The 27,671-nt window shown below is 40.9% G+C and overlaps 2 protein-coding genes across 4 annotated transcripts; one reads left to right on the top strand and one right to left on the bottom strand.

The window, feature by feature from the left end:
• Positions 1 to 7: 7 nt before the first annotated feature.
• LOC136251484 (dnaJ homolog subfamily C member 11-like) lies at positions 8 to 2,099 on the bottom strand. Of its 2 annotated transcripts, XM_066043940.1 has the most exons (3): positions 1,986 to 2,099; positions 1,790 to 1,914; positions 8 to 1,732 (listed from the first exon to the last, which is right to left on the bottom strand). In XM_066043940.1, the coding sequence occupies exon 3, from the start codon at positions 1,692 to 1,694 to the stop codon at positions 57 to 59; it is 1,638 nt and encodes a 545-aa protein (XP_065900012.1). In that variant the 5' UTR covers positions 1,695 to 1,732; positions 1,790 to 1,914; positions 1,986 to 2,099; the 3' UTR covers positions 8 to 56. The 2 variants fall into 2 exon arrangements, with proteins under 2 accessions (XP_065900012.1, XP_065900013.1); XM_066043941.1 differs by lacking the exon at positions 1,986 to 2,099 and having other exon boundaries at positions 1,790 to 1,932.
• On the top strand, positions 1,672 to 26,342 carry LOC136251472 (katanin-interacting protein-like). 2 transcript variants are annotated; one of them, XM_066043924.1, is made up of 30 exons: positions 1,673 to 1,826; positions 1,876 to 1,966; positions 2,014 to 2,060; positions 2,153 to 2,310; positions 2,361 to 2,507; positions 2,561 to 2,598; positions 2,858 to 2,911; positions 11,700 to 11,844; positions 11,889 to 12,147; positions 12,201 to 12,680; positions 12,728 to 12,803; positions 16,238 to 16,448; positions 16,493 to 16,547; positions 16,623 to 16,767; positions 18,097 to 18,191; positions 18,242 to 18,344; positions 18,396 to 18,490; positions 18,539 to 18,581; positions 18,628 to 18,786; positions 18,830 to 18,878; positions 19,972 to 20,149; positions 21,010 to 21,175; positions 21,226 to 21,295; positions 23,305 to 23,433; positions 23,578 to 23,688; positions 23,739 to 23,878; positions 23,927 to 24,028; positions 25,807 to 25,940; positions 25,985 to 26,076; positions 26,127 to 26,342. In XM_066043924.1, exons 2-30 carry the CDS (start codon positions 1,940 to 1,942, stop codon positions 26,195 to 26,197), a joined length of 3,579 nt encoding a protein of 1,192 aa, XP_065899996.1. In that variant the 5' UTR covers positions 1,673 to 1,826; positions 1,876 to 1,939; the 3' UTR covers positions 26,198 to 26,342. The 2 variants fall into 2 exon arrangements, with proteins under 2 accessions (XP_065899997.1, XP_065899996.1); XM_066043925.1 differs by lacking the exons at positions 23,578 to 23,688; positions 23,739 to 23,878; positions 23,927 to 24,028; ... (1 more) ...; positions 25,985 to 26,076; positions 26,127 to 26,342 and having other exon boundaries at positions 1,672 to 1,826; positions 23,190 to 23,308.
• Positions 26,343 to 27,671: the final 1,329 nt, after the last annotated feature.

The following is a 27,671-nucleotide window of genomic DNA, read 5'->3' as shown; positions in this document are numbered from 1 at the left end:
TCTTCCGTTTAAAACAATAATAATAATTGAACGCGCTAACATTATCAATTTACATTCTATCTCTGCACCAAATGAGATTTTCTAGGAATAACTAACTCTTCCATGTTCTCAACGGTTACTTCATGTAGGGCTCCTCTAAACTGGTACACCACTCGAAGATGCTTCTTTTCTCCCCAACATGGATCATAGAATCCTGTGATTGTAGCCTTAGTTGTAGCAGGTAATTCTAACTTCGAGTCTTTCACCATAACTTGCAGTGGTACACGTACATCAATCACTTTATGACTATCTGTTGATACCAATTCTCCAGATACAAACAGTTTGCCATAGTGTGCTTCAATAAGGATTAGTCCATGACGAGCTTGTTCAACACTTAACACTCTCTGTAAACTAGCACTCATTAAGTCAATAGCTTGTTCTGCTTCTCTCTTCTTTTCAGCCATTTCCTTGGTCATCACTTCTCTTCGTGACTTCACTTCTCTCTCTCTCCTTCGTCTCAGGTAGGGGGTGAGTGCCAGAGCCTTAACACAAGCAAACAACCCCAGTGGAATAATGGTAGCATACAGTATAGTAGCCAACTCGGTTGAGTCTGACAGAGCAACTTGTACAGTATATGACTGGGTAGTACGTTGGAGCCTCAATCTCAGAGACACGCCCCCTGTAGTCAACACTTCCACGTGAGCCCCAATTGATGTCATCTCGGCTACCTCGTGATCAACCCCATAACATAGCCATGTGCCATCTGTAGCCATCTTAACACTACCAGTTAGCTGATACTGAGGTACTGGATGATAAGTTAACTGTAGCTTTGTGTAAGACTCAGTGAAGCCAGTCTGAACTACCAACATAGCCTTTAACTTCGGTGAGAATTCATGAATCAGTTTGGCCTTTACTGCTGACATATTTATATCCTTAACTGATATTTCACCAAGTGTAGTGGGGCTAATACGATGTGTTAGTGACACACCAGTGGTTAGCAATGCTCCGTAGGGACCCAATATTATCTGGGCATGACCTTGTATATAAACATGGTTACTAAGGGCATGATAAAACTCTCCCCTTAGTGATGGTTGAGTGGCTGCCATGAAAGCTGCACTCACCCAACTACGGCTGGACAGAATATGTCTCATTGCAAACTGTAATCCTCCAAACACAGACATTGGACTTACAGCTCCTGCAGCCATTACTGTACCAGTAGTACTGGTAGAAAACTGAGCATCTACTGATTGACTAAAGGTGATCTTCTCCAACATTATACCAGACTCTTCGTCATCACTGAGAAATTCTGTAGCATCAAGGGACATCTTGAAGTAGCCGGTTGGATTTGATTTCTGTATAAAGATACGATCTTCCCACCACTTGTGGAATTTCTCATATTCATCCATTAATTCAACAGGTACAGTTATACGCTCAGCTAACTGGAGGTCATTCTCTAAACCTTCCTTTCCACGCTTGTCATAAATGGCGCGTCTCCTAGGGTCTATCAACACTTCATAAGCTTCCTTCAGCTTGGAGAAGAGCTTCTCTGCTACTTGTTTCTTCTCCTTGTCTGGGTACTTGTCTGGATGGTACAGTATGCAGAGGCGACGATAGGCGGACTTGACTTCATCACTGCTGGCGTCTTTGCTGACATTAAGCAACGTGTAATACTCACAATTCACTTCCTGCTGCTCCTCATAATCTGACTCGTACATCGTCTGGTCGCTCCTTTTCTATTAAATGCGCACTTCAACTATAAAGACGAGGTGAAATATAACGGCAGCAAGCACTGGGCAAGGAACGACTTTACCTCATCGTTCCACCACGCATCAGTTATAACGTAACGAGTAAGTATTGTGGAGTACTATACTACGACCTGGTATAGCTTGGCTGTAGTCTTCATGGGAGGCTTTAATTGGGAGAATTGTTTACATGCTAAAACGATAAGGATAAGGACATCATGACAACATCTAACAGCGCAAAGAAGGTGCGCTTATTAGTCATACCTGCTGCTGATAGTATGTGACCACCTAGGGAAGTAGCCACAGCGAATACCTACTAATGCTTCAGGAAAGGAACAGGTAAGGATAACATTTGACATAGGTCAGTGTTGATTTAGTATGTGTTCACATTGTGAGGCTTGACAGCCAGTTAATATGATATATCTATTAAGGATAATGAAGAAGCTACAAAACAAGAACAATGAACAGAAACTATTAGAACAAAGGGAACAGGGGTTTTCCCTATACCTTAATGGAGCAAATGCTAGCTTACAACTACCAGTTCGACGACACTCTAGGAAGGCCACAAACCGGAACACTAAAACTGCTGGTATACTAGTGTTTATTATTGTAACCATGGCTACCTCTCTGTGTGTTCAGGCAGTGACAGGTTAGTTGGTGACCATGATAACAATGACACTCAAAGTAGAGCAAAGACAGCCCCAATGAAGGAGAGATTAAAGTGGGGGCATCACTCTTATGAAGTGACCACATCAGATGGAGATGTGGTACATGTACCAGCACCTGGTATGTTGCTATGAGCTATATGGGATCATGTGACTTGTATAATATAATAATAGATGCCAAGTTCACTGGAAACTACGAAGAAGACTTTGAGGTGAAGTGTATGTAGATCAGTGTAGCTAGAATAACTAAGGTGTCCTGATTAGTAAGATGTCCTAACTTCCAATTGTCCAGCTTAGTTTATGTATTATGGGATACTTTGGGATCTTAACTAAGTGTCTGGATGTTCTAAAGTGTCCACATTAACAGGATTTATTGTGGGAAGTCTTTGTACTTTTCTCCATTATGGAGAACTACATTAATACTGTATCATCACATAAAGGCACCCAATTAATTACAATGGTTTACTACAGGCCACTACACTGGATAATACAGTCCAACTAGACCTCAGCTCTGATAACACTAAGGTGAGTATGAAGCTGTACATGTGACCCCTTGTAGGGCTCTGTCTGGAGTTATTAGTCCCTGGATGGCTAATGTGATTTGTAAAGGGCATTGTGGCTTCTGTGGTGTTTTCATAATGTTGTTACTTTTCCCCTTGTAGAAATGATCATGGTTTAGTATTTGAGTACTCTCTAGAGTTACGAATACTAGCTACTTGCCATGTGACATGTTTTATACTGACTTTAATTAAGCAGTTTACAGCCTTTTCAAGTAACAACAATGATACACACACTGTATTAAAGTACTGATGTTAGTGTCCCTGACAGAAATTATGCCAATCACTCTATAGCATGGCAAATGCATCATGTGAGCTGGGTCATGTGATCTTAACGAGTACTCGAGTACCAATTTTACTGTCCAGGTACCAAAATTCTCGAGTATTTGTTTCAGCCCTACCTGTAAGTGCTAAGCCCTTGTGAGCTGTGTATACCACTCTGATTATTATTATTATGTATTGCATGTATGTGAATTAACAGGTGTACAGGCTTTCAGCTTCAACCATATTCGGACCTGGGGAAGTAGTCTCCCCAGCTGTATTAATGGTGACCTGGTGTTAACTGGTGAAGTAGTCTACCCAGCTGTATTAATGGTGACCTGGTGTTAACTGGTGAAGTAGTCTACCCAGCTGTATTAATGATGACCTGTTGTTAACTGGTGAAGTAGTCTACCCAGCTGTATTAATGGGGACCTGTTGTTAACTGGTGAAGTAGTCTACCCAGCTGTATTAATGGGGACCTGGTGTTAACTGGTGAAGTAGTCTACCCAGCTGTATTAATGGTGACCTGTTGTTAACTGGTGAAGTAGTCTACCCAGCTGTATTAATGAGGACCTGGTGTTAACTGGTGAAGTAGTCTACCCAGCTGTATTAATGGTGACCTGTTGTTAACTGGTGAAGTAGTCTACCTAGCTGTATTAATGGTGACCTGGTGTTAACTGGGGAAGTAGTCTACCCAGCTGTATTAATGGTGACCTGGTGTTAACTGGTGAAGTAGTCTACCCATCTGTATTAATGGGGACCTGGTGTTAACTGGAGAAGTAGTCTACCCAGCTGTATTAATGGGGACCTGTTGTTAACTGGTGAAGTAGCCTACCCAGCTGTATTAATGGTGACCTGGTGTTAACTGGTGAAGTAGTCTACCCAGCTGTATTAATGGGGACCTGGTGTTAACTGGTGAAGTAGTTTACCCAGCTGTATTAATGGTGACCTGGTGTTAACTGGGGAAGTAGTCTACCCAGCTGTATTAATGGGGACCTGTTGTTAACTGGTGAAGTAGTCTACCCAGCTGTATTAATGGTGACCTGGTGTTAACTGGTGAAGTAGTCTACCCAGCTGTATTAATGGGGACCTGTTGTTAACTGGTGAAGTAGCCTACCCAGCTGTATTAATGGTGACCTGGTGTTAACTGGTGAAGTAGTCTACCCAGCTGTATTAATGGGGACCTGGTGTTAACTGGTAAAGTAGTCTACCCAGCTGTATTAATGGTGACCTGGTGTTAACTGGTGAAGTAGTCTACCCAGCTGTATTAATGGGGACCTGGTGTTAACTGGAGAAGTAGTCTACCCAGCTGTATTAATGGGGACCTGTTGTTAACTGGTGAAGTAGTCTACCCAGCTGTATTAATGGTGACCTGGTGTTAACTGGTGAAGTAGTCTACCCAGCTGTATTAATGAGGACCTGGTGTTAACTGGTGAAGTAGTCTACCCAGCTGTATTAATGAGGACCTGTTGTTAACTGGTGAAGTAGTCTACCCAGCTGTATTAATGGTGACCTGGTGTTAACTGGTGAAGTAGTCTACCCAGCTGTATTAATGAGGACCTGGTGTTAACTGGTGAAGTAGTCTACCCAGCTGTATTAATGAGGACCTGGTGTTAACTGGTGAAGTAGTCTACCCAGCTGTATTAATGAGGACCTGGTGTTAACTGGTGAAGTAGTCTACCCAGCTGTATTAATGAGGACCTGGTGTTAACTGGTGAAGTAGTCTACCCAGCTGTATTAATGGTGACCTGGTGTTAACTGGTGAAGTAGTCTACCCAGCTGTATTAATGGGGACCTGTTGTTAACTGGTGAAGTAGTCTACCCAGCTGTATTAATGGTGACCTGGTGTTAACTGGTGAAGTAGTCTACCCAGCTGTATTAATGGGGACCTGTTGTTAACTGGTGAAGTAGTCTACCCAGCTGTATTAATGGGGACCTGGTGTTAACTGGTGAAGTAGTCTACCCAGCTGTATTAATGGTGACCTGGTGTTAACTGGTGAAGTAGTCTACCCAGCTGTATTAATGGTGACCTGTTGTTAACTGGTGAAGTAGTTGTAGTGACCTCGAGGTTAGAGAAGGATTCTAGTTCATTGATCAACAATACACAATCAATACAACATGGCGGCCAATCATAAACTGCGCATGCGTACAATTACATTATTATTATAATATACTACATTCCTCCCCACTTATTATAAAAACAAACAAATAGGGAGTAAATCAATCATACATGCAATTACAACAACATCCAGTCAGTACTTTTCTATATACTTATCAGGAGCACGATGAGTTCTCTGTGGGTAGCGGCGTACTTCAGCACGGTTTTCATTCTCAGTTGCATCACTCACTGGCTTAGAGGCTACCACTGGCTCCTCAGTGCTATCACTAGGGGTGGCTACTACAGTGTCATCTAAGGATGTGTGTGCTGCGTCATCTAAGGATGTGTGTGCTCTGTCTTTGGGTGGTGTGTTAATAGGGGCCACTGTGGAGGTCTGGGTGCCATCACGCAACTGGTTAATATGCCTTCGCCGTAATAACCCTGAACTTAACTGAACTATATATGAAAGGGGCCCCTTCACTTCTGCAACAGTGCCTGGCAACCACTTTGGCCCGTGGCGGTAGTTACGAGCCATGACGGAATCTCCAACCTTGTAACACCTTTCTTGCTGGGATGCTCGACTGTCATGATGCTGCTTCTGCTTTTCACCAACCTTTACTGAACTATCCTGCCTCAATAAATCTATTCTTGTACGCAACGCTCTTTTAAGAAAAAGTTCACAAGGAGAGCGGTTTGTGGTTGCATGGGGGGCATTACGATAGCTAAGCAGGAAGCTAGCGAGGCGATGATGTACTGGTCTGCCACTACCTTCGCTAGTTATAATGGCTCTCTTAAAGGTCTGCACAAACCTTTCAGCCAAGCCATTAGTTGCTGGGTGGTATGGTGAGCTACGAATATGCTTAATTCCGTTACCTTTCATGAAGGTTGCAAAATCCTCAGAATTAAAGGGCGGTCAATTGTCAGAAACGCATTGTTCAGGTAGGCCAAACCTGGCAAACAATGACCGAAGGTGCTGAATGGTGTTAGCCGCTGAAGTGCTGGACATCTCTACTACTTCTGGCCATTTGGAGTGTGCGTCCACTACTATTAAATACATCTTTCCCTTCATAGGGCCAGCAAAGTCCATGTGAACCCGTTGCCAAGGTTTTGATGGCCATACCCAAGGATGGAGCGGAGCAGGTGAAGGGACATTCTTTACTTGTTGACAAGGCAAACAATTTTTTGCAACCTGCTCTAAACATTGGTCAAGCTTGGGCCACCACACATGACTCCTGGCCACTGCCTTCATTCTGGCTATTCCCTGATGTTCCTGGTGTAACTCTTGCACCACCTGGTCCTGATACTTCTTAGGGACAATTACTCTAATTCCCCACATTACACAGTTGCATTCAATAGTCAGTTCATCTCGTCGGATCCAAAAGGGTTTTAGGTGCTCTGGCACCTTCTGGGGCCACCCTGATCTAGTGAAATGTAATACCTTACTTAACAGAGGGTCCTGTCGTGTGGCTCGTCCTAGCTGGTCAGCGGTGACTGGTAGTGAGTCTACTTGTGCAACATTAAACACATCTACACCAAAGGCTTCCATCACTGTATTAGAGGGTAATGGCAATCTAGAGAGGCAATCGGCATTGCCATGCTGTTGGGTGGACTTGAAAGAAATATCATACTGATAGGCTGAAAGTATGATTGCCCAACGCTGTAGCCTAGCTGCGGCCAGTGATGGGATAGCCTTCTGTGGGTGTAGGATGGTGGTTAGGGGCCGGTGATCAGTCACTAGTGTAAAATGCCTACCATAAAGGTACTGATGGAATTGCTTCACACCGAATATTAGGGCTAATGCCTCCTTTTCTAATTGGGCATAGTTTCTCTCACTTTTAGAAAGTGTCCTAGAAGCGAAAGCTACGGGCTTCTCATCACCATTAGGGTACACATGTGAAATAACGGCACCAACCCCATATGCCGAAGCATCAGCTGCCATTTTAATGGGTAGGTCAGGATCATAATGAGCAAGCAGGTTGGACGAGGCCAGTTCTTTCTTGGCTAGCTCAAAAGCATCCACACACTCAACACTCCACTTCCATTTTACATTGTGCTGCAGCAACTGGTTTAATGGGTGGATCACACTGGCCAAGTTATGGACAAACTTTGAATAATAGTTTAGTAGGCCCAGGAACGACCTAAGCTGTTGTACATTAGTGGGTGGGGGTGCGTTAACTATAGCCTTAAGCTTGCTTGGCAAGGGATGTATTCCTACTGTGTCTACTAAGTTCCCTAAATACTCCACTGATGGTTGAAAGAACACACATTTCTCTGGTTTCAGGCGCAGCCCATTATCCTTAAGGCGCCTCAAAACTTTCTGCAACCGTTGTAGGTGTTCCTTATCAGTGCTACCAGTTACTAGAATGTCATCAATATAGCAAACTGTGCCTTCTATACCTTGAAGGGTTTCATCCATGGCCCGTTGGAAGATGGCTGGTGCTGATGCCACCCCAAATGGAAGGCGGGTATATTGGTACATTCCCATGTGAGTGTTGATGGTCAAGTATTGGGCCGATTCTTCATTAAGTCTCATCTGCTGGTATGCCTGTGAAAGGTCTAACTTGGAGAAGCACTTTCCCTTTGCCAGTGTGGCAAACAAGTCAGCAGGGCGAGGCAATGGGTACTGGTCAACATCAATAGCCTGGTTAATGGTCACTTTATAGTCCCCACAGATCCTAACCTTACCATCCTTTTTGGGAACAGGGACAATTGGTGCTGCCCATTTGCTGTGCGCGACTTTTGTCAGGATACCTTCTTGTTCTAATCTATTTAGCTCATGTTCTACAGGCACTCGTAGTGCAAATGGGATAGGCCGAGGCCGAAAAAATCTGGGTGAGATGTTTTTCTTCAATTTTATGCTGACATCGTACCCAGACCCTCCCTAAATACCTCTGAGTGTTCCTTGAGGAGGATGTCCAGCTCAGCTTGAGCTGTGCTAATTGACTGCACAGGGACCCCAGGAATAATTACTTTCCAGTCTAGTGGTATTCTTTTTAGCCAATCACGTCCCAACAAACATGGCCCAGCCCCTTTTGTAATGTATGCTGTGAGTGTGTGCTTCTGTCCCCTGTATTCAACACACAATTGAGCCTCCCCAAGGAGTGGTATTCTCTCAGCCGTGTAAGTACGCAACACAATAGTACTAGGTCTAACCTGCTTGTTAGGTAATCTCTTACGGAGCTGTTCTTCTGATATAATTGATACAGCTGCACCAGTGTCCAATTCCATTACTAATGGTTTAGCATCGATGAATAAACTAACTGAAATTGGCGTTGTTGAGGTTCTTCCTACAGTGAAAATGCTAAAGTCATTGTCCACTTCCTCTTCTGTCTGTGCCACATCAATCCAGTGCTCCTCTTCTTGGTCCAGATCCACGTAATGTCCTTCCTTGTTCTGATGGACTGGCTTATACCCTTTGTGGGGTTGTTTAGTGCTCCTGCAAACCTTCCTTATGTGCCCCTTCTTACCACAGCCATGACAAATAGAGTGTTTAAACATACAGCTGTCTGCCTTATGGCCACTCTGTCCGCAACGATAACAACTGTCCCTGCTGGCTGGAGTAATGTGAATTGCAACTTCTGATTGTTGCTGGGCATCCCTAGTCGCTGTTTCCACACTTTGCGCTATCTCCATAGCTCTTGAAAAAGTCAGTTTCTGCTCTGTTAGCAACCGTTTCCTAGTGCTTTCAGCACGTAACCCAATAACGAACCGATCTCGAAGAGATTCTTCCAGAAAATCCGTTGTATCCTCAAATTTACACTTAGTGGCTAGACGTCGAAGCTCTGCCAAATATTCACTGATCGTCTCTCCGACTTCTTGGCTACATAAGTGGAAGCGGTAACGTTCAGCAACAACTAGCGGCGGTGGTTCATAATGGCTCTTCAACATCGTCACTACTTCGTCGTACTTCAAATCTTTCGGGGCTTTGGGAGCAGCCAAACTTCTTAGAAATCCGTATGGCTTTGAGCCAATAGTACTAAACAAGGTGGCAACTTGCTTCTCGGCTGCCACGCCATGTGCTAGGAAGAACAGTTCAGCTCTCTCGAGGTATGCCGAGATAGGTTCCTCTTCCGTCGCCAGTTTTGTAGTGACCTCGAGGTTAGAGAAGGATTCTAATTCATTGATCAACAATACACAATCAATACAACATGGTGGCCAATCATAAACTGCGCATGCGTACAATTACATTATTATTATAATATACTACAGTAGTCTACCCAGCTGTATTAATGGTGACCTGGTGTTAACTGGTGAAGTAGTCTACCCAGCTGTATTAATGGTGACCTGGTGTTAACTGGTGAAGTAGTCTACCCAGCTGTATTAATGATGACCTGGTGTTAACTGGTGAAGTAGTCTACCCAGCTGTATTAATGGTGACCTGGTGTTAACTGGTGAAGTAGTCTACCCAGCTGTATTAATGGTGACCTGGTGTTAACTGGGGAAGTAGTCTACCCAGCTGTATTAATGGTGACCTGTTGTTAACTGGTGAAGTAGTCTACCCAGCTGTATTAATGAGGACCTGGTGTTAACTGGGGAAGTAGTCTACCCAGCTGTATTAATGATGACCTGGTGTTAACTGGTGAAGTAGTCTACCCAGCTGTATTAATGATGACCTGGTGTTAACTGGTGAAGTAGTCTACCCAGCTGTATTAATGGGGACCTGGTGTTAACTGGTGAAGTAGTCTACCCAGCTGTATTAATGATGACCTGGTGTTAACTGGGGAAGTAGTCTACCCAGCTGTATTAATGGTGACCTGGTGTTAACTGGTGAAGTAGTCTACCCAGCTGTATTAATGGTGACCTGGTGTTAACTGGTGAAGTAGTCTACCCAGCTGTATTAATGGTGACCTGTTGTTAACTGGTGAAGTAGTCTACCCAGCTGTATTAATGGTGACCTGGTGTTAACTGGGGAAGTAGTCTACCCAGCTGTATCCACACCTTCACCTGCTAGACATGCTACAGTTGTACCAAGAGTTCATAATATTCCCCCATACAAATATTATGAACTCTTGGTTGTACTAGTCCTTCCCTTAGTGGATTTGTCAGTATTATCTCCTACTACATGAGCTGTGTACAACTAACTAATAGACTTCAGATGAAGACTTTGTGTAGTGTGTAGTGGTCAAGCTCCCCTGTAGGTGGCTAGTGTTAGCTAACTTGTCTACTCATGTCACTACGGTCTACCTGCAGGTATGTAGCTACTCTACTTTCTCAACTGTTTAAATGACTTATTAGAAACTCTACACACATCCATTAATTTGGTATTTAGAAAAGGATGCCATTAGGCTTCTAAAACCATTCAGAACCAAGTTATTTGTGGAATGAGTAACTTCAGAGAGCTCATAATACCTGAACATTAAGGAAACACTAATCTATTGAAGATGAATTATTCTTGTTTGACAAAATACAGTTAAGTAAACAGTGTCGAAAGAGTTCTTGTAATATGGAGCAATGAATGGGTGATGTCGCCTCCTCATCAGCATTTTTAGGTGGCCAATGTGTAAGTGCATATACCAATTGCTGTCTTTTGCCAAGTAACTATGTGGAATGAAGCACAATGGAGATATGGCCAATCAAACTACTAGTAACTGTATAGTGGTGTATCTGAGCAACACAACATACAATAACCACATGTAGTGAAGGTATTCTTCAACTTATCATAAATTCATAGTGTATAATGTGGTATTTGTGAATTCTTTCAATGTCACTAACTATTGTTAACAAGTTATGGTAGTCCATACAAGGACTTGAGGATAAAGGGCTTTGTATGCTTGAGCAGTGTAACTAATCCATTATACATCCTCTCATCCACCACATATTATAACCTGTTCACAAGCTGTCTCTTCCTTGTAGACTCCATGGTAGCTGCTCCTTGTAACACTATAACTGTATTGAAATATTAGTTGTTAATAATGTAACTGAGGTTGCTCCAGTGAACACACTTGTTAATATACATTGGAATGGGTTATATATATTGGAATGGGTTATATACATTGGAATGGGTTATATACATTGGAATGGGTTATATATATTGGAATGGGTTATATACATTGGAATGGGTTATATACATTGGAATGGGTTATATACATTGGAATGGGTTATATACATTGGAATGGGTTATATACATTGGAATGGGTTATATACATTGGAATGGGTTATATACATTGGAATGGGTTATATATATTGGAATGGGTTATATACATTGGAATGGGTTATATACATTGGAATGGGTTATATATATTGGAATGGGTTATATACATTGGAATGGGTTATATACATTGGAATGGGTTATATACATTGGAATGGGTTATATACATTGGAATGGGTTATATACATTGGAATGGGTTATATACATTGGAATGGGTTACAGTTGTATCAAGGTACTGGTTTACTGTAGGTGTTGAAGAATGCCCTGAAGGAGATAATGGGTGGAGACGGTGACATGAGCAGTGACAACTGTTCAGATGATTCCATTGGTCATTCTGATAATGAGGAGGTGTGTCATGAAAACATGGCCTCCTTTCCAACTATGCAAGCATCAGGTGAGCTCATGTTATAATGTAATGTTGATGATGTAACTGGTCAGTAACAAAGACAACCCGATCACTTTCTGCTGTTAAGAAAAAATCCATGACAACCACAACTGATGCTGGTGTATCACATGATGTGATAGTTGCCCTTCAGGCTGAAAATGATGCAATTAGCCACACCCACAATCTTGCACAACAGCCACACCTACCACATGATGCCAACTGTATTCATATTCCTTTACACCCACCAGCTACACCTTCCACAGAAAATACGATAGCAATAGTGACAGAACAAGTCAAACAAATGAACTGCAGGTAACTAGCCACTCCTCATTTGCTGAATAGCCACTCTTCTTATTCTGCTGCAGGCAACAAAAGAAGCTGCTACGCTGGCTGGACCGATTGGAGCGTCTACCCTCCCCACCACCCTCTGCTGTGACTCCATCTGATTTCAGTACTGCTAAACTACATTCCTGTTCCATTAATTCTAATCCTCAACCCGACCTCCATAGCACTATTAGAGTGCTGTCCTGTTCTACTGACAATGATTCTCATTCCTGTTCCACTGATACTGATCTCCATTCCATTGCTAACACCAAGCCACTTGTTGCTAGGAAACGATCACCTTACAGTGCTAAAGAACACCGACGATCAAGTTTTGATTGGTTAAATTCAGACAATGTGAAAATCCAACGTAGCCAAAGTGTTGGTAAATTATCTAATGTTATTGGAGTAGACGAGGATGTGTTGATACCACGACTACCCAGTGGTCGTACCAGTGGCTTGAGGGGACTATTGTCTGGTGGTAGGCATCAATTAGAAGATGATCCACAGCTACAAACTAAAAGGTAACGTAGTGTTTACTGTGTCAGTAACCATGGTGATTGTGTTGTAGTGAATCTCATCTACCAACCTTCCTAGATGAGCAACCTCTACCAACACATGTTGCTATGGCTAGAGGTTCCACTGCAGTAAGTTACCACATAACCAATAGCAACCTGTGCAGCATGTGCGTGCGTGTGTGTGTGTGTGTGTTGGTGTTCTCTGCTAATTGATTTGTACAACCATTCATCCCTCACATTTCATTAGATTTTTTTTTTTTTTTTTTGGGTTTTCTCAAGCTTGACTAAATTATTTGTGTATAGTAGAACTTCCATTATCCTACAGTACTGCTACTGGAATCAAAGATTTTCTACCGAAAATATTACTCACTTCTCTTTCATGACATCTTGCAAGCGGTATATACAATCCATACCTTCATTGCAACCCTAAATATATCCTATGAATTGCATTTCTTTTTAAAAAGTTGTTTAGTAAAAGATTTTCTACTGACTGATAGACTATTGGATCACAACAGGATCTGCTATAATTTTGTGTTCTGCATTAGCAGTTTTAGTAATCAAACAGTACGGTAGTACCGTTTAAGTAGGGATTGCAGTGAAACTTTCGCGCGCCGCCCAAAATTCTGCCTTTAAAAATCACCCTAGAGACATTTTACGTGACCAAAATCACCTTTACGGAACAGTACTAGTCCATATAATACATAAAACAGCATCAAATGCAACAAAACACTTACAAGTGGCTGGGTATAAAAATTTTAAAAATCGCCAAAACTCGAATTTTAGCCTCACTGCCTCACTCACTGACCACACTGCCTCACTCACTGACCACAGTCGCAAGCCTAGAGGCCAAACGAAGCAACGCACAGCCACCATTTTACGCCACAATAACAAACTCACCAGTGGGATGTGCCTTTTGGGGTTCCAACGAGTGTAGGCCCTCTGCTCCTTGTCTCTTTTTTCATCTTCAATCAGGCTGCTTGTCTTCTTCATACAACGAAACCATATCAAGGCATTAATTTTCTGTATCAACACTTTCTTTAAGCAGCATAATAAATGCCACAAGATTATTTAAGGCGCTTAGACTATGCTACTGTACGGAGGTACTGGTACTAGATAGCTACCTGTATCTTCACGATAGGTCACAAGATCACGATAGGTCACAAGATCACGCTCATTCTTTATTCTATGCATTATCAATCTATCAATTGAAACCACAATGACACACCCCTTTTACGCTAGGTGACGGAATAGCTAGTCAGTGACCTCACACCTTCAAGTTGGAAGGTTGACTCTACTAATTGATTGAAATCACGATGACCATGCCCCGTTTGGGCAAGCACACATCTTAGCAGACCGACTCGAGATACTCTAATACAGCAGTCACCCTAGTAGAACAGTCGCATGTTTATAGCTAGCTGTATGCTTTAACAAAAATTAAACAAACTAGTATATTAAAAATTATAAATTTAAAAATGAAGTAGGGATCCAAGCGGTAAAAAGTAGTGAAACAAGAGAAGAACAATGGTAGCTATTACAGCATTGCTCAGTGGGAAATCCCTACTTTGGCATGGTATTTTGTGTTCAATGCCAAAGCAGGGATTTCCCACCAAGCTATGCTGTAATAGCTACTATCGTTCTTCTCTTGTTTCACTACTTTTTACCACTTGAATCCCTACTTTATTTTTAAATTTATAATAGCTATAACATCACAGCTTGATTTCTTTACTGATAGAAGTTGGTTTGCATAAGGAACTGTTTGTGCTGTGATGTTGTAGAAGTCACTAATGACTATTTATGTTGCAAAAAAGTTAACAACACGTTCAAGGAAAGGTTAGGAGTTTTATGAGCTAGTAGGATCAAGGGGGATCATCAAGTAGAAATTTACTTACCAAGCAATGAGCAACCATGGCTAGCAGTTGAGTCTGTTATGTTGTTTTCTTGTAAGCGATTGGTGTATTAGAGTTGTTGAGGGTATATTGCTGTATAACTATTGGAGATGTTGAGGATGTGTTGCTGTATAACTATTGAAGATGTTGAGGATGTGTTGCTGTATAACTATTGAAGATGTTGAGGATGTGTTGCTGTATAACTATTGGAGATGTTGAGGATGTGTTGCTGTATAACTATTGGAGATGTTGAGGATGTGTTGCTGTATAACTATTGGAGATGTTGAGGATGTGTTGCTGTATAACTATTGGAGATGTTGAGGATGTGTTGCTGTATAACTATTGGAGATGTTGAGGATGTGTTGCTGTATAACTATTGGAGATGTTGAGGATGTGTTGCTGTATAACTATTGGAGATGTTGAGGATGTGTTGCTGTATAACTATTGGAGATGTTGAGGATGTGTTGCTGTATAACTATTGGAGATGTTGAGGATGTGTTGCTGTATAACTATTGGAGATGTTGAGGATGTGTTGCTGTATAACTATTGGAGATGTTGAGGATGTGTTGCTGTAGTTTTAAGTATTCAGTCACCAATGGTTGAAGCCAGTGTACTAAATTTTTACATGTTTTACATCAATTCATGGAGCATCCACTGTACATGTAACCAACAGCTAGTTTCCTGTCATTTTAGATAGTTTCCTGTCATTTTAGATAGTTTCCTGTCATTTTAGATAGTTTTTAACTCTATACTGCATCAGGAAAGTTGGGGGCTGGAAGGAGGGCAAGAGACTGTTTACAAAATTAAAGATGAATGCGTAGGGATGAATTAGGCCAAGTTATGGGTCATGTGACGTAGGGATAAATTAGGCCAAGTTATGGGTCATGTGGGTATCAAACTGGCTAAAAATGCAAACATGGGGCCAAGTACTGTACATTTAAAAGTACTTAAGTAAAGTACAAGTACATTTTGCTGTAGCAAAATATACACTGTATTCGGTGTATTGTAGTATGCAAGTGTGCCTAGGGGGGTTGGTACTTTCAGGTTTTTGTCAACCATTCTCTCTCTTAAACTCTTAAAATGCACTGACTTAAACAGCAACATTGTTTTTGCTTTCCAAGTGCTATAGTCGTGGCTATATGATACATACGTAGTGAGGTTGGGGAAAGCACTAGAAGAATTGCAAGAAGTTGTAAACTTAATCTTCATACAATTTTGTTATTCTCATTGTACACCCACTGTGTACAATGTTTACAGTACTTACAAGTACTTAAGTACTCAAGTACATACAAGTACTTAGCAAGGTACTTGAGTATAAGTACAAGTACAATGGGGAAATTAAGAAAGTATTTAAGTAAAGTACAAGTACTTTTAAATCTGTACTTAAGTATAAGTACTCATGTACTTGGCCCCATGTCTGCTAAAATGAAAGGAAATTTATAGTACAGGTCTTTTTTCAATACCATGGAGCTGTACAGCCACATACAACCATCCCACAGAGCTCTAATTGGCCCCATTTGCTCGTACAGATCGCCACTGTGCTTGGGAAAAGCAGCCAGCAAACAGACTACTCAAATCTAGCTGATTTTCGGCTGTGAAATTTGATATATAGTTCATTGTGTAGCTGTCATGGGTGATAAGACCACTTCAGTCACATTATACTGATTTTTCTCCTAGGTGATCACAAGTCTTCATGACAATTTGGATCTGCCGTCTGCTGAAGATACTGATGTCACTGACCAGTATCACATGACTGGCTCATGTGATCCAGTATCTGACATCACTACAAAATCGCATGACATGGACACTTTGCTGGCTTCACTGTCAATATTTGACACCACTCATCTTGGGAGGCTGGGCACTGCTGTTTCCATGGAGATGTCATCAAGTATGGATGTTGTGTATAAAGTGTTGTACAACATGTGTTGTTAGGTAACTATGGTGACAGCTTGGATATCAGTGTTGATACTGTTGAACCAGAGCAACAGTGAGTGTCACCATTACCCCCTGTGTTTGTCACCACTACCTACTCTTGTGTGTCACTGGTTATGCCATCATACAGGTCACAATCCAGTGTCATTCCAATCCTGCCTAGAGGCAGACATGTCATATTCAACATCAGGTCTACATGGGGGGACCATCACTATGTTGGCCTTAATGGAATTGAACTGTTTACTGAACTGGGAACACCAGCTACTGTACAATCTGTAAGTGTATCTGTGTACTGTTGTAATTCGCTTATTTTCATGCAAAAAATTCCGTGAAAAATTTTTTTTGTGTAAAAATAGTTTTGTATGATTAACATGAATGACTGCTCTATTAGAGTAGTTCGATCTTATGCAAAAAAGAATTTATATTAGAAATCTTCGTACAAGTTTTAGCGTACAAAACTTATTTTACAACAAACAAAAAAGGGAAATTACAGTATGTAGTGTAGTACTGTGGTACTATCTGTATAGTGTATCTATACCAAACCAGCCAAGCTGTAAAAAAGGGTGCAGCTTCCCAAAAGACCACAGTGAAAATGTGAAATTAAAGGTGGTAGACTTGATATGTTGCTGAACCCTCTACTGGGTGACTTGTTAAGTTGCTAACCCTCTACTGGGTGACTTGTTAAGTTGCTAACCCTCTACTGGGTGACTTGTTAAGTTGCTAACCCTCTACTGGGTGACTTGTTAAGTTGCTAACCCTCTACTGGGTGACTTGTTCAGTTGCTAACCCTCTACTGGGTGACTTGTTAAGTTGCTAACCCCCTACTGGGTGACTTGTTCAGTTGCTAACCCCCTACTGGGTGACTTGTTAAGTTGCTAACCCCCTACTGGGTGACTTGTTCAGTTGCTAACCCTCTACTGGGTGACTTGTTATGTTGCTAACCCTCTACTGGGTGACTTGTTCAGTTGCTAACCCTTTACTGGGTGACTTGTTACATAGCTGAACTCCCTATGGTATATCAGTGGTGGATATAGAGGGGGACTAGCAATGAATCAGTAAAAATACTCCACAACATTATTTCACAGTTGGATCTTACCAATCCAGGCCTTGCAGAAAGTTTTGAAGCAAAACAGTACTTGTACTTGTTAAAATGATAATTATTTTTTAGAGGTGCTTAACATGCTGAAATGCCGTAATGGCATTTTCAGTGATTTCAAATGAAGTTTGGCCAGTATAAAAAGTCCCAATATAATACACTATGTATAACTGATGATTTTATCACCCACACAATCTGTAAATAAATTTGGGGCGCACGCACTATTTTCAGAGGGGGTTTTAACTGAAACCATTACTGTATATACCCAATAGTTGAGTGGCACTCTCTATGGTGACTTATTATTAGTTGAACGCTTAAATAGAGCAACTATCAACATAGCTGAGTGCTCTAATAAGGGACAGTATTATGAGAGTATCTCGATCACCCACTATAGTACTGGTGAATTGTGTGGCTTAATATAGTACTGGTGAATTGTGTGGCTTAATATAGTACTGGTGAATTGTGTGGCTTAATATAAAGGCTATTACTATAACTGTTGCTTTTGCAGATAACTGCTGAGCCAGCTGATATTAATACTCTTCCTGGTTACCATAGTGACCCGAGGGTGGTCACTAACTTGTTGGATGGTGTTAACATGACAAGGTTAGACACACCCCTTGGTTACAGCCAACCATATTTTCCAATGTGATCAGAGATGATTTTCACATGTGGCTCACACCATTCACTCCTGGGAGAGATCATGTGATCCATATTACACTGGATGATGTAACTACAATAGCTATGATAAGAATATGGGTGGGTGTGACTAATTTGCTGTGCTGTGATTAGCTGCATTCATGTTATTAGAACTACAACAAGTCAAGGATACATTCATGTCGTGGAGCTCGCCACATCATTGTCACCCTTGACAACCAAGTGGTATTTAATGGAGAGGTGGCTAGGTGGGTGGTACTCATTTATTAGAAGGATTAATGTGGCACGTTTTTCAGAGCTAGTGGCGAGTTAACAGGAAGTATAGATAACTATGGTGATGTAAGCTGTGTGCATTAATTGGAATAATATGAGTAACTTATTGCAGACTATTCTATTTACTGTTGATGATGATGTTTTGATGAAGATAGCCAATCACGATCAGGTATTCCAACAAGAGCAGATGGGTGGGGCTGATGTTGAAGAAGAAGATAATTCCCGGCCATCTACAGGGGGTGTGTCAGAAGTATTATGTGATCCAGTGGAGGTGTGTCTCTTATGAGATGGTTTTTGTTGATGCTTGATTTCAGATTACTATGGAAATGGCCAATCAGATTACTTCACCATTACTTGCTAACGGTCAGTGTCACTGATGAATATATGTCACACATGACATGATGGGCAGGGGTAGGTCTCACAATGACGCAATCAATTCTGGCAGAGCTAATCAACAGTTAGCGATGCAATAGACAGAAAGAACTGTTACTAAGGAAGTGTACATTGCAGGATGAAATAATGATTGACCTACTAGCATAGTAGTGTCCACTCCATCACAGCTACTAGTATGGGTGGCCTATATGTTACTAACCTGAACAAACACAATTATTATATCCTCCATATAAGGACTAACATGTCTGTTCCAAACATTGTTACCTGACAACCTCTGTATTGTGGTAGTGAAATTGCTTCTTCACTGTCTGGTAGATGATTTACAACACTGTATCAGTTGTATGTGATATGATACACTATTACTCCATTACACTGCTATAAGTTACACTGTTCAAAACAGATCTTCATATTTCCCCCTTAGATATCACTACAATTCTATGATGATACATATTGTCAACACATTGCAATAGTCTTGTCCCCAGCTGCCCACGTGCTTGATCATGCAAAGGTTGTCTGGTGACTTTGGTCCACTTTCTTGGCCCTAGTGGAATATTGCTACAAATGTGTTTCTTTGTGCTCTTCAACGGTTACACATTCAAGTAAACTTTCCAGCCACTTAAAGGAGTGTTACTTTGCAAAATTGCTATGATAATGCTGCTCACAACTTGATGTATGAAAGTCTTCTTAACATTCAACTTAGAACAATAATCAATGGCAAAGAATACCGTTAGATAACTAGTTTTTCAGCCATATACTTTATTAATGCTCACTTCCTGGGCCAAGAAGTTACCAGATGACCTTTGTGTGATTGAGCATGTTGGCAGCTGGGGATGAGACTAATGTTGTGATGCTGGTATGCATTTTTGAGCATCAAAATTATTTCCAAGAGTGCATTGTTTTGTGGATAAGAGAATTTTAGGCTTTAAGATCATTTGTTTTCCTAAACCTGAGGATGAAGGTTCATAACTTTTGTAATCTGTAGTGCCTGGAATATTGTATCAGTAGTGTACTAAATAATAGCCACATGTTTTCAGTAGCAGCTTAATGGTGCTATTTTGTGTAGAGTTGCAGCTACAGCTATTGAACACCTGGGGTGACCCACACTATATTGGATTGACCGGACTTGCTGTGTTGGGGGTTGGGCTGGAGCCACTCCCCCTGGCTGCAGAGCAGCTAGCTGCCAGCCCATGTGATCTCAATGATCTACCAGAATACACTGATGATGATCGGACTCTGGATAAGTTAGGAAACTATAGTGTGCTCACCTGAGCTAGCTAATACCCTAAAACCAGAGGAGCTCTTGTAACACTTTCCAGAAGCTCACATGTCCTTTGCAGCTCCTGCTGTACATGCCATACTGTGAGGCCGCTAAACTGTTTTATCAATAAAAAGTACTTTGATGTATGAAAAGAATAAAATTAGTTTTAGCATACAAGAGAATATTCTTTTTACTTACCCCTCTCCCTACCTCCTACCCAATAGTGTACTATAAAAATATTGACATTATGTTGATATGAGCCTCACTGCCCCTTCGTGGCATTGTGGTGCCTTGTGTGGGCTATATCAGCTAATTCAGCTATAACTCACCTTTAACTGAGTGAACACTGCACTACTGCTATGTCTTATTCAGGGGTGGTTTTAGGGGGGTTTCTGAGGTTCCAGAACCCCCCTCTGAAATAGTGCGCGCCCCTACAGTTCGTCTGGGTGATAAAAATTACAAAGAGTTATACATACTGTATTATATTATGGCTTTTCTATTGGCTAAACTTCAGCCTTTGAAATCACCTTCACAGCGTTCAAAACCACGTAGTGACCTTTTTTTTTTGGTCTTCAACTTACAGCTAGGCTGAAGTTGCAAATCCAGAGAACCTGAAACCCCCTCTGAAAATTTCTAGATCCACCCCTGTTATTCTTTATGGTGCTACTGAGACAAACATTTTTAATTACCCTCTCCCCTAGCATACTCTCTTGTGTATGATCCCTTATAGTAGGCTAGCATTTGGTCTGATAAGAATTACCAAGTTATTACACGTAATTATTACCCAGTAGTAGCTCATGTGAAGTATGCACACCCAATTATGTGTTTTCATTGCCCCCCCAGGCTGGTGGATGGTGTTAATGTCACAACATGTGACTCTCATATGTGGCTAGCTCCGTACACACCAGGTGGAGATCATGTGATCACTATCACCTTGGCAACACCAGCACTGGTTGCTGGTATACAAGTTTGGAACTATAACAAATCAACGGAAGATACTAGCCGAGGGGTGGGTGTGGTCTAGTTGCTATAGTGATAAGAATGATATTACTGTTACAGGTTAAAGAAGTGATCATCAGTATTGATGGGCATGTCATCTCTGATGGTTGTAATTGGCTGTTTAGACGAGGTAGGTACTCAATCATTGTACAGTGGTTTCCATGGTTACCTGAACACTTCAATCATCTGAGTGTGTAGCTATACATCTACTACCATATAGAAGAAGGCGTGGCACTAATTATGCAATCTAAAATAATGTGAATTGTCAGTCCAGAGCAAAACATTGAGTAGTGATGTCTTTAGCCAAGTTTTCACTAACTTTATCTACTTTGACCAAGCGTACTGCTCAGGAGTGATGTGGAGAAATAGAAAGAGTTTCACTTGCCAACAAGCTGGTTTACTATCATGGAATGAGCATGCAGTGGCTGCTAGAGTGGTGTATTTACTGTAAGTGTTTAACCCAGTAGTGGGACTGGGCCCTACTAAAGAAGCTGTGGGGCCTGTACACAAGGCCAAGGTACTCCAATTGAACAATCAAGGATTAGAGTGGTCGTACATTTATGTAAATTACAACATCTGGCTTCTATTTCTTGACCTCACTACTAGGTCCTGGATCAATTAGCCACTAAACCTTAGCAGCCAATAAGTTGAGGAGACTAGAAGATGAGCAAACACGGACTTATTACGATTAAATGCTTTGTTCAAGCTATTTAAAAAATATAAACTAGTTGTCTGGCAGCACCTAATCCCAATTACAGCAGCAAAGGGAAATCTCAGACTGTGTATAGTAAGGGAGCTCTTAATAAGGACCAGGCCTACAGGATTGGTGCATATCTGTTAGATGAATAGATTACCTGATTGGAAGCTTTAAATGAGTTAGCTATATAGCAATGACAGTGTGAGATGGTAACATCCCTACGTTATGTGTTACAAAGGCCATACCTAACATATGCAGTAAATGTTCTTGTCCAGTAAGTGTTGTTTCCAAATGTTAGGGAGGACAATCATGCAATGGATGAAATAATTTCTATAGCATTACATTTCTCTCTCCTACAAGTGTGTCCACACAATCTATAATGACAGGATGGATTACATGTTCATTTGTAAAACCAATGCAGCTCATGAGCATAAAATGAAATTGGTTTTCTCAAAGTGTTTGTGCATGATATTTCATGACATTGTTTGGTGTGCATATCACACAGTCACACAATACTGATGTACACACCAAATTGTAATGAGGTTGTCATGTCCACTTCACCTGGATGGGAGTATGGCCCACTCATCATGATATTTGGGTGTGTGTGCTGTTGCATGCCTAGACTGTATTCATGCATCTGATTTGTTATGGCACACGATCACTGCTTTGTATCCCATAGTTCTTTAATCAAAATAATAATTACCTGCAAAGCATGAATGTAAAATAATTTTGTTAATAGACAAACTGCTTTAGAGCAATGTGAACATGAACAAAGAATTTGTTTAGTAGAGAAAGATGCTATAAGAATCATATTGTACAGCACTCAAAAACTTTGTAGCTACCAGCTAGCAGAATTTATTATAGCAGCATAGATATTAGATGGCACATCTTTCTCTATTTTCAGTAGTAGCTAATTGATCCAGGAAGGTCACAATGGGCAAGAAATACAAGCCAGGGCTTGTAACAACCTCAGATGTTGTACATATGTGCTAAATGTACTGCTCTCATGAACACTTGATTGTTCAATTGCCAAGTGTAGTACCTCGGCCTTGTGTACAGGCCCCACAATTCCTTTAATTGGGCCCAGTCCCACTACTGGGCTCTGTCTTTACAGTAAATACACCACTCTAGCAGTCACTGCATGCTCATTCCATGATAGTAAACAAGCTTGTTGGCGGATACTCCAAGTGAAACTCTTTTTATTTCTCCACATATCACTCCTGAGAATTATGAATGATCAAAGGAAAGTAGCTGGAGTAGTTGCCGTACATTACATGTAGTAGTAGTGGTAATAGTAGTACATCTCAAAATGATTTTTGATAAACAGTTTTAGTGTTTGAAAGGCTTCACAGCACTACTAAGGCAGCTGGCCCATGTAACGAGGGACAGTGAGGGGACCATACTGTGTGTATTGTGGTCAAGTAGTGTGTCATGGTACACAGCTCCAGGCAATGAGGACTACAATTTTGCTCAGCTAATAATATTTGATATCAATCAACAAGTCAACATCATCTTGGATAATACCATCACTCTACCCCTCAATATCAGTACCATCACCATGCCAACAGGCTGTATCCTTTAGTTTAGTGCAGTACACATGATCACTCAAGGATATTAAAGGTGACATGACACTACACAAGAAGATTATGAGGTGGCCAATAACTTCAGTAGCTAGGAACTATGTATAGCTCGTGTTATCCTTAACTGATATCCAGTTGTGTACCAGTTGCAGCTGCTGACAACATGGGGTGACCCTTATTATGTTGGACTGAATGGATTGGAGGTTTACTCTGAGGATGGTTCTCAATTAGTGCTCACCAATAACAGTATCCTTTACCACACACCCACTATGATGTCACCTTAGCCCCACCCACAGACATTGCTGCACACCCGCACAGTGTTAACATATTAGATGCTGTAGTACGAGATATACGCACTCCTGATAAACTGATTGATGGTTGCTATGACACCATTGAGGGAGATCACATGTGGCTAGCACCAATTTTACCAGGAATAGTAAGCCACACCCCTATAAGATCACATGATTTGTAGTATTTTTACTAGGTTAACAAGATTTACATCATATTTGATACACCAGTGACATTGTCTGCTCTGAAGTTGTGGAACTATGCTAAGACTCCATCAAGGGGCGTACGGGAATTATCGGTATGTGCAATATTCTAGATGATGCCCAGCATTATTAGGTCAAATATTATAATCTGTAAACCCCTAATATGGGGTGCTGCCATAACAACAGTGTAAGTAGAGTGTAATCTAAGAGTGCACTTGTCAGTGGTAGTAATTGCACCACAGTAGAAATAAAGGTGGTCCCGTGTATTGTGCAATAGTCACTGAGGCAGAGGGATTCCTGAGGTTTCCAGCAACTGGTAAAGTAAGGTATTCCCTAATAGAGCAGTCACCCTGATACTTAGCCTGAGGGGACCAAACTCCCTACAAGAATGCCTCAAAATTCAGCCCCCTATTTCTGAAGTATAATCCCATCCACTGCAGCAACTTAACAACAACCTTAACAGTGACTTGTAATCATGCCGTACCTACCTTAACAACAACCTTAACAGTGACTTGTAATCATGCCGTACCTACCTTAACAACAACCTTAACAGTGACTTGTAATCATGCCGTACCTACCTTAACAACAACCTTAACAGTGACTTGTAATCATGCCGTACCTACCTTAACAACAACCTTAACAGTGACTTGTAATCATGCCGTACCTACCTTAACAACAACCTTATCAGTGACTTGTAATCATGCCGTACCTACCTTAACAACAACCTTAACAGTGACTTGTAATCATGCTGTACCTACCTTAACAACAACCTTAACAGTGACTTGTAATCATGCCGTATCTACCTTAACAACAACCTTAACAGTGACTTGTAATCATGCCGTATCTACCTTAACAACAACCTTATCAGTGACTTGTAATCATGCCGTACCTACCTTAACAACAACCTTAACAGTGACTTGTAATCATGCCGTACCTACCTTAACAACAACCTTAACAGTGACTTGTAATCATGCCGTATCTACCTTAACAACAACCTTAACAGTGACTTGTAATCATGCCGTATCTACCTTAACAACAACCTTATCAGTGACTTGTAATCATGCCATATCTACCTTAACAACAACCTTAACAGTGACTTGTAATCATGCCGTACCTACCTTAACAACAACCTTAACAGTGACTTGTAATCATGCCGTATCTACCTTAACAACAACCTTAACAGTGACTTGTAATCATGTCGTACCTACCTTAACAACAACCTTAACAGTGACTTGTAATCATGTCGTATCTACCTTAACAACAACCTTATCAGTGACTTGTAATCATGCCGTACCTACCTTAACAACACTTAATTAGCTTGTTACCAAGTGAGGCAACACCATTAAACACATAAAGCAGTTTATATTACTCTCTAGTAATGCTCACTAGGTGTTCCACTGCCTGGTTGAGTTTACTACTGTGAACACTCCTCACCTACACCGAGCCACAAGCTTGTGGTACACTTTACTAGTGACAGGAATGGAATTGGATAATTCTTGACATACCTAACCCTTCACTGATGAATGCCATACACCCCAAAACATAAAAACATTGATGATAAAGTCCTCTGGTCATTATAACTGAAAGTGGCAAAGCGTGTTCAACAGTTTATGCCCTTCGAATGATAAGGTGGCTCTGCTTCAAGTTTCAAAGTCGCCTTGTACAACTATACACCCTGCAGTAAACAATTTTTCTCTACAAACATTTCAAATTTTTCTCTATAAGGTCCGGGATAGAAAACTAATTTGTACATGCGCACTCCTCAACTACAGTTCCATTGACACCTTTTGTAATCCCTCTTACAATAATTTATGGCTGTACATACACATACCTGTGATGACCCCTCCCCCTGTTATTAATTGTTCACACACAGGTACTGATAGATGACCTAATAATACACAATGGAGAAATGTCAATGGCTGACACTAGACCATGTCTACCTAGCCTTACTCCATCCATCACTCCTCATGTGATCTTCTTCACTGATCACATGAACAAGCTAAATTGGTATGGTGTGCATTATTTAGAGTATAATGATGTCTGTTTTGTAGTAACCAGCAAGAAGTGCAGCTAACGAATGACTCCCATGTGATCCACAGCCACACCCATCATCCACAGCATTCACAGCTAGTAGCAGATCAAGGTAAGTTCATGTGATCCCCTACTTTAGCTACACCCGCCTATCTTCTACAGCCCTCCGACCAATTACAAGTCTTACAGCTTCTACCAGCAGCAGAAAACACTACTCTAATTCCAAAAGATAATTCATAAGCGAATTGTACATATTACAGTAATCCAATAATAATGAGGGTGACTAGGGTTGGGCAATATAATGATATATTGTTGCTATCGTGATAGAAGCTGAGACGGTAACCATATTGAGACTTTTTACCCAATGTGATATATCAAGTCCATGAGTGATATATTATTAATGTAGCTGTCTTACAAATGCAGCAAATTACATTAATTTTAATATATGGTTGCATGTGATTTCTAAATCTTAAGGGTTGTTTTTGTAATGGATAAAACAATATGAATCATAGAAAAACTTGCACTTATTAATATTGCATGGTTTTTCAATTTGCAGGTGATATCGTAATAAATGCATACATGGTCTATCGTGCACTTTTAAGGTGACAATAATAATGCTATACACATGAAAAGTTTTATTGCTATTTCATTGGCTAGAAATGTGTTATGTTGTAGTGTTGCTTAGTAATGGTTACTGTATGGCTCAAAATGCATATTGCCGTAGAATGTCTCCATGGCAACTATTGTGGTTCTGTGATGTGGAAAAATTCTGTCATTCAAGGAAAACTATTTGCACTATTTTTTTACATTCCATTATGAATCACAAGAAATTCAGACCTTGTATGGCTGTTTCTAACAGTTTCTGGATAAAATGTTAAACATCTTCTGAAGTGGAACTACTCTAATAGAACACTCACCTATCATCTACACTACAGTTACATGTCAAACACTTTTTTTTTAATTGCAGCTCCCAGTGTGTTTAGCTTGTTCCACTACATTAGTATTTACCATTTTGAGAACACACTGAATCTTGGGACTGATTGCAGCGTGTAAAGTTCCAATGTAATATGGTCACTGGGACCAACCGATAGTGTCCTGCAAGGTCAGTTTATGTACTAAGGGATACTTTAGGGCCTTAAATAAGTGTCTGGATTATGTAGGTGTCCTCATTAACAGGTCCCAGTTTACATACTAAAGGGACTTTATGCTTATCTGGTAGACTCTCCTAGACACCCTAATAGAACAATCATTAGTTACTGTACAAGACACCTACCTAATCCAGACACTAATTAGTTAAGATCCCAAAGTACGAGTTGTTCCAGATCTGTGTAGCTATATGGCTCCACGGGATCAGTATGTATGTGGGGATTTTTAAAGCTTGAATTGTGATACTGCAGAGCACAAAATATAATTTAAGTGTCAATCAACTGTTTAAACTACAGGTTACTGTACCTGAGAATACAGCTAGACGCAGATGTCACTTCCATGGTTTCCTTATGAAAATTAATGTATGGTGGAAATATGATGTGTGAGACATCTGAAGATTTAGGTCAAGCAGTGCTACAGATGACCCTAATTAATTTGTAATTCATTTTTAAGGGCTCAGCTCAATTTGTACACACTATAGCACAGCGGCGGAGGAAGTAGTTGATATGAGGGGGGGCTGGGCTGACCCAGACTTATTTCTATAGTTTGGTAAGGTGAGAC

The sequence above is a fragment of the Dysidea avara genome, chromosome 3 (genome assembly GCF_963678975.1).
Source record: "Dysidea avara chromosome 3, odDysAvar1.4, whole genome shotgun sequence".
Taxonomy (NCBI): domain Eukaryota; kingdom Metazoa; phylum Porifera; class Demospongiae; order Dictyoceratida; family Dysideidae; genus Dysidea; species Dysidea avara.
Note: the sequence above shows the minus strand (reverse complement) of the source record. Positions and strands in the feature narration are given on the sequence as shown.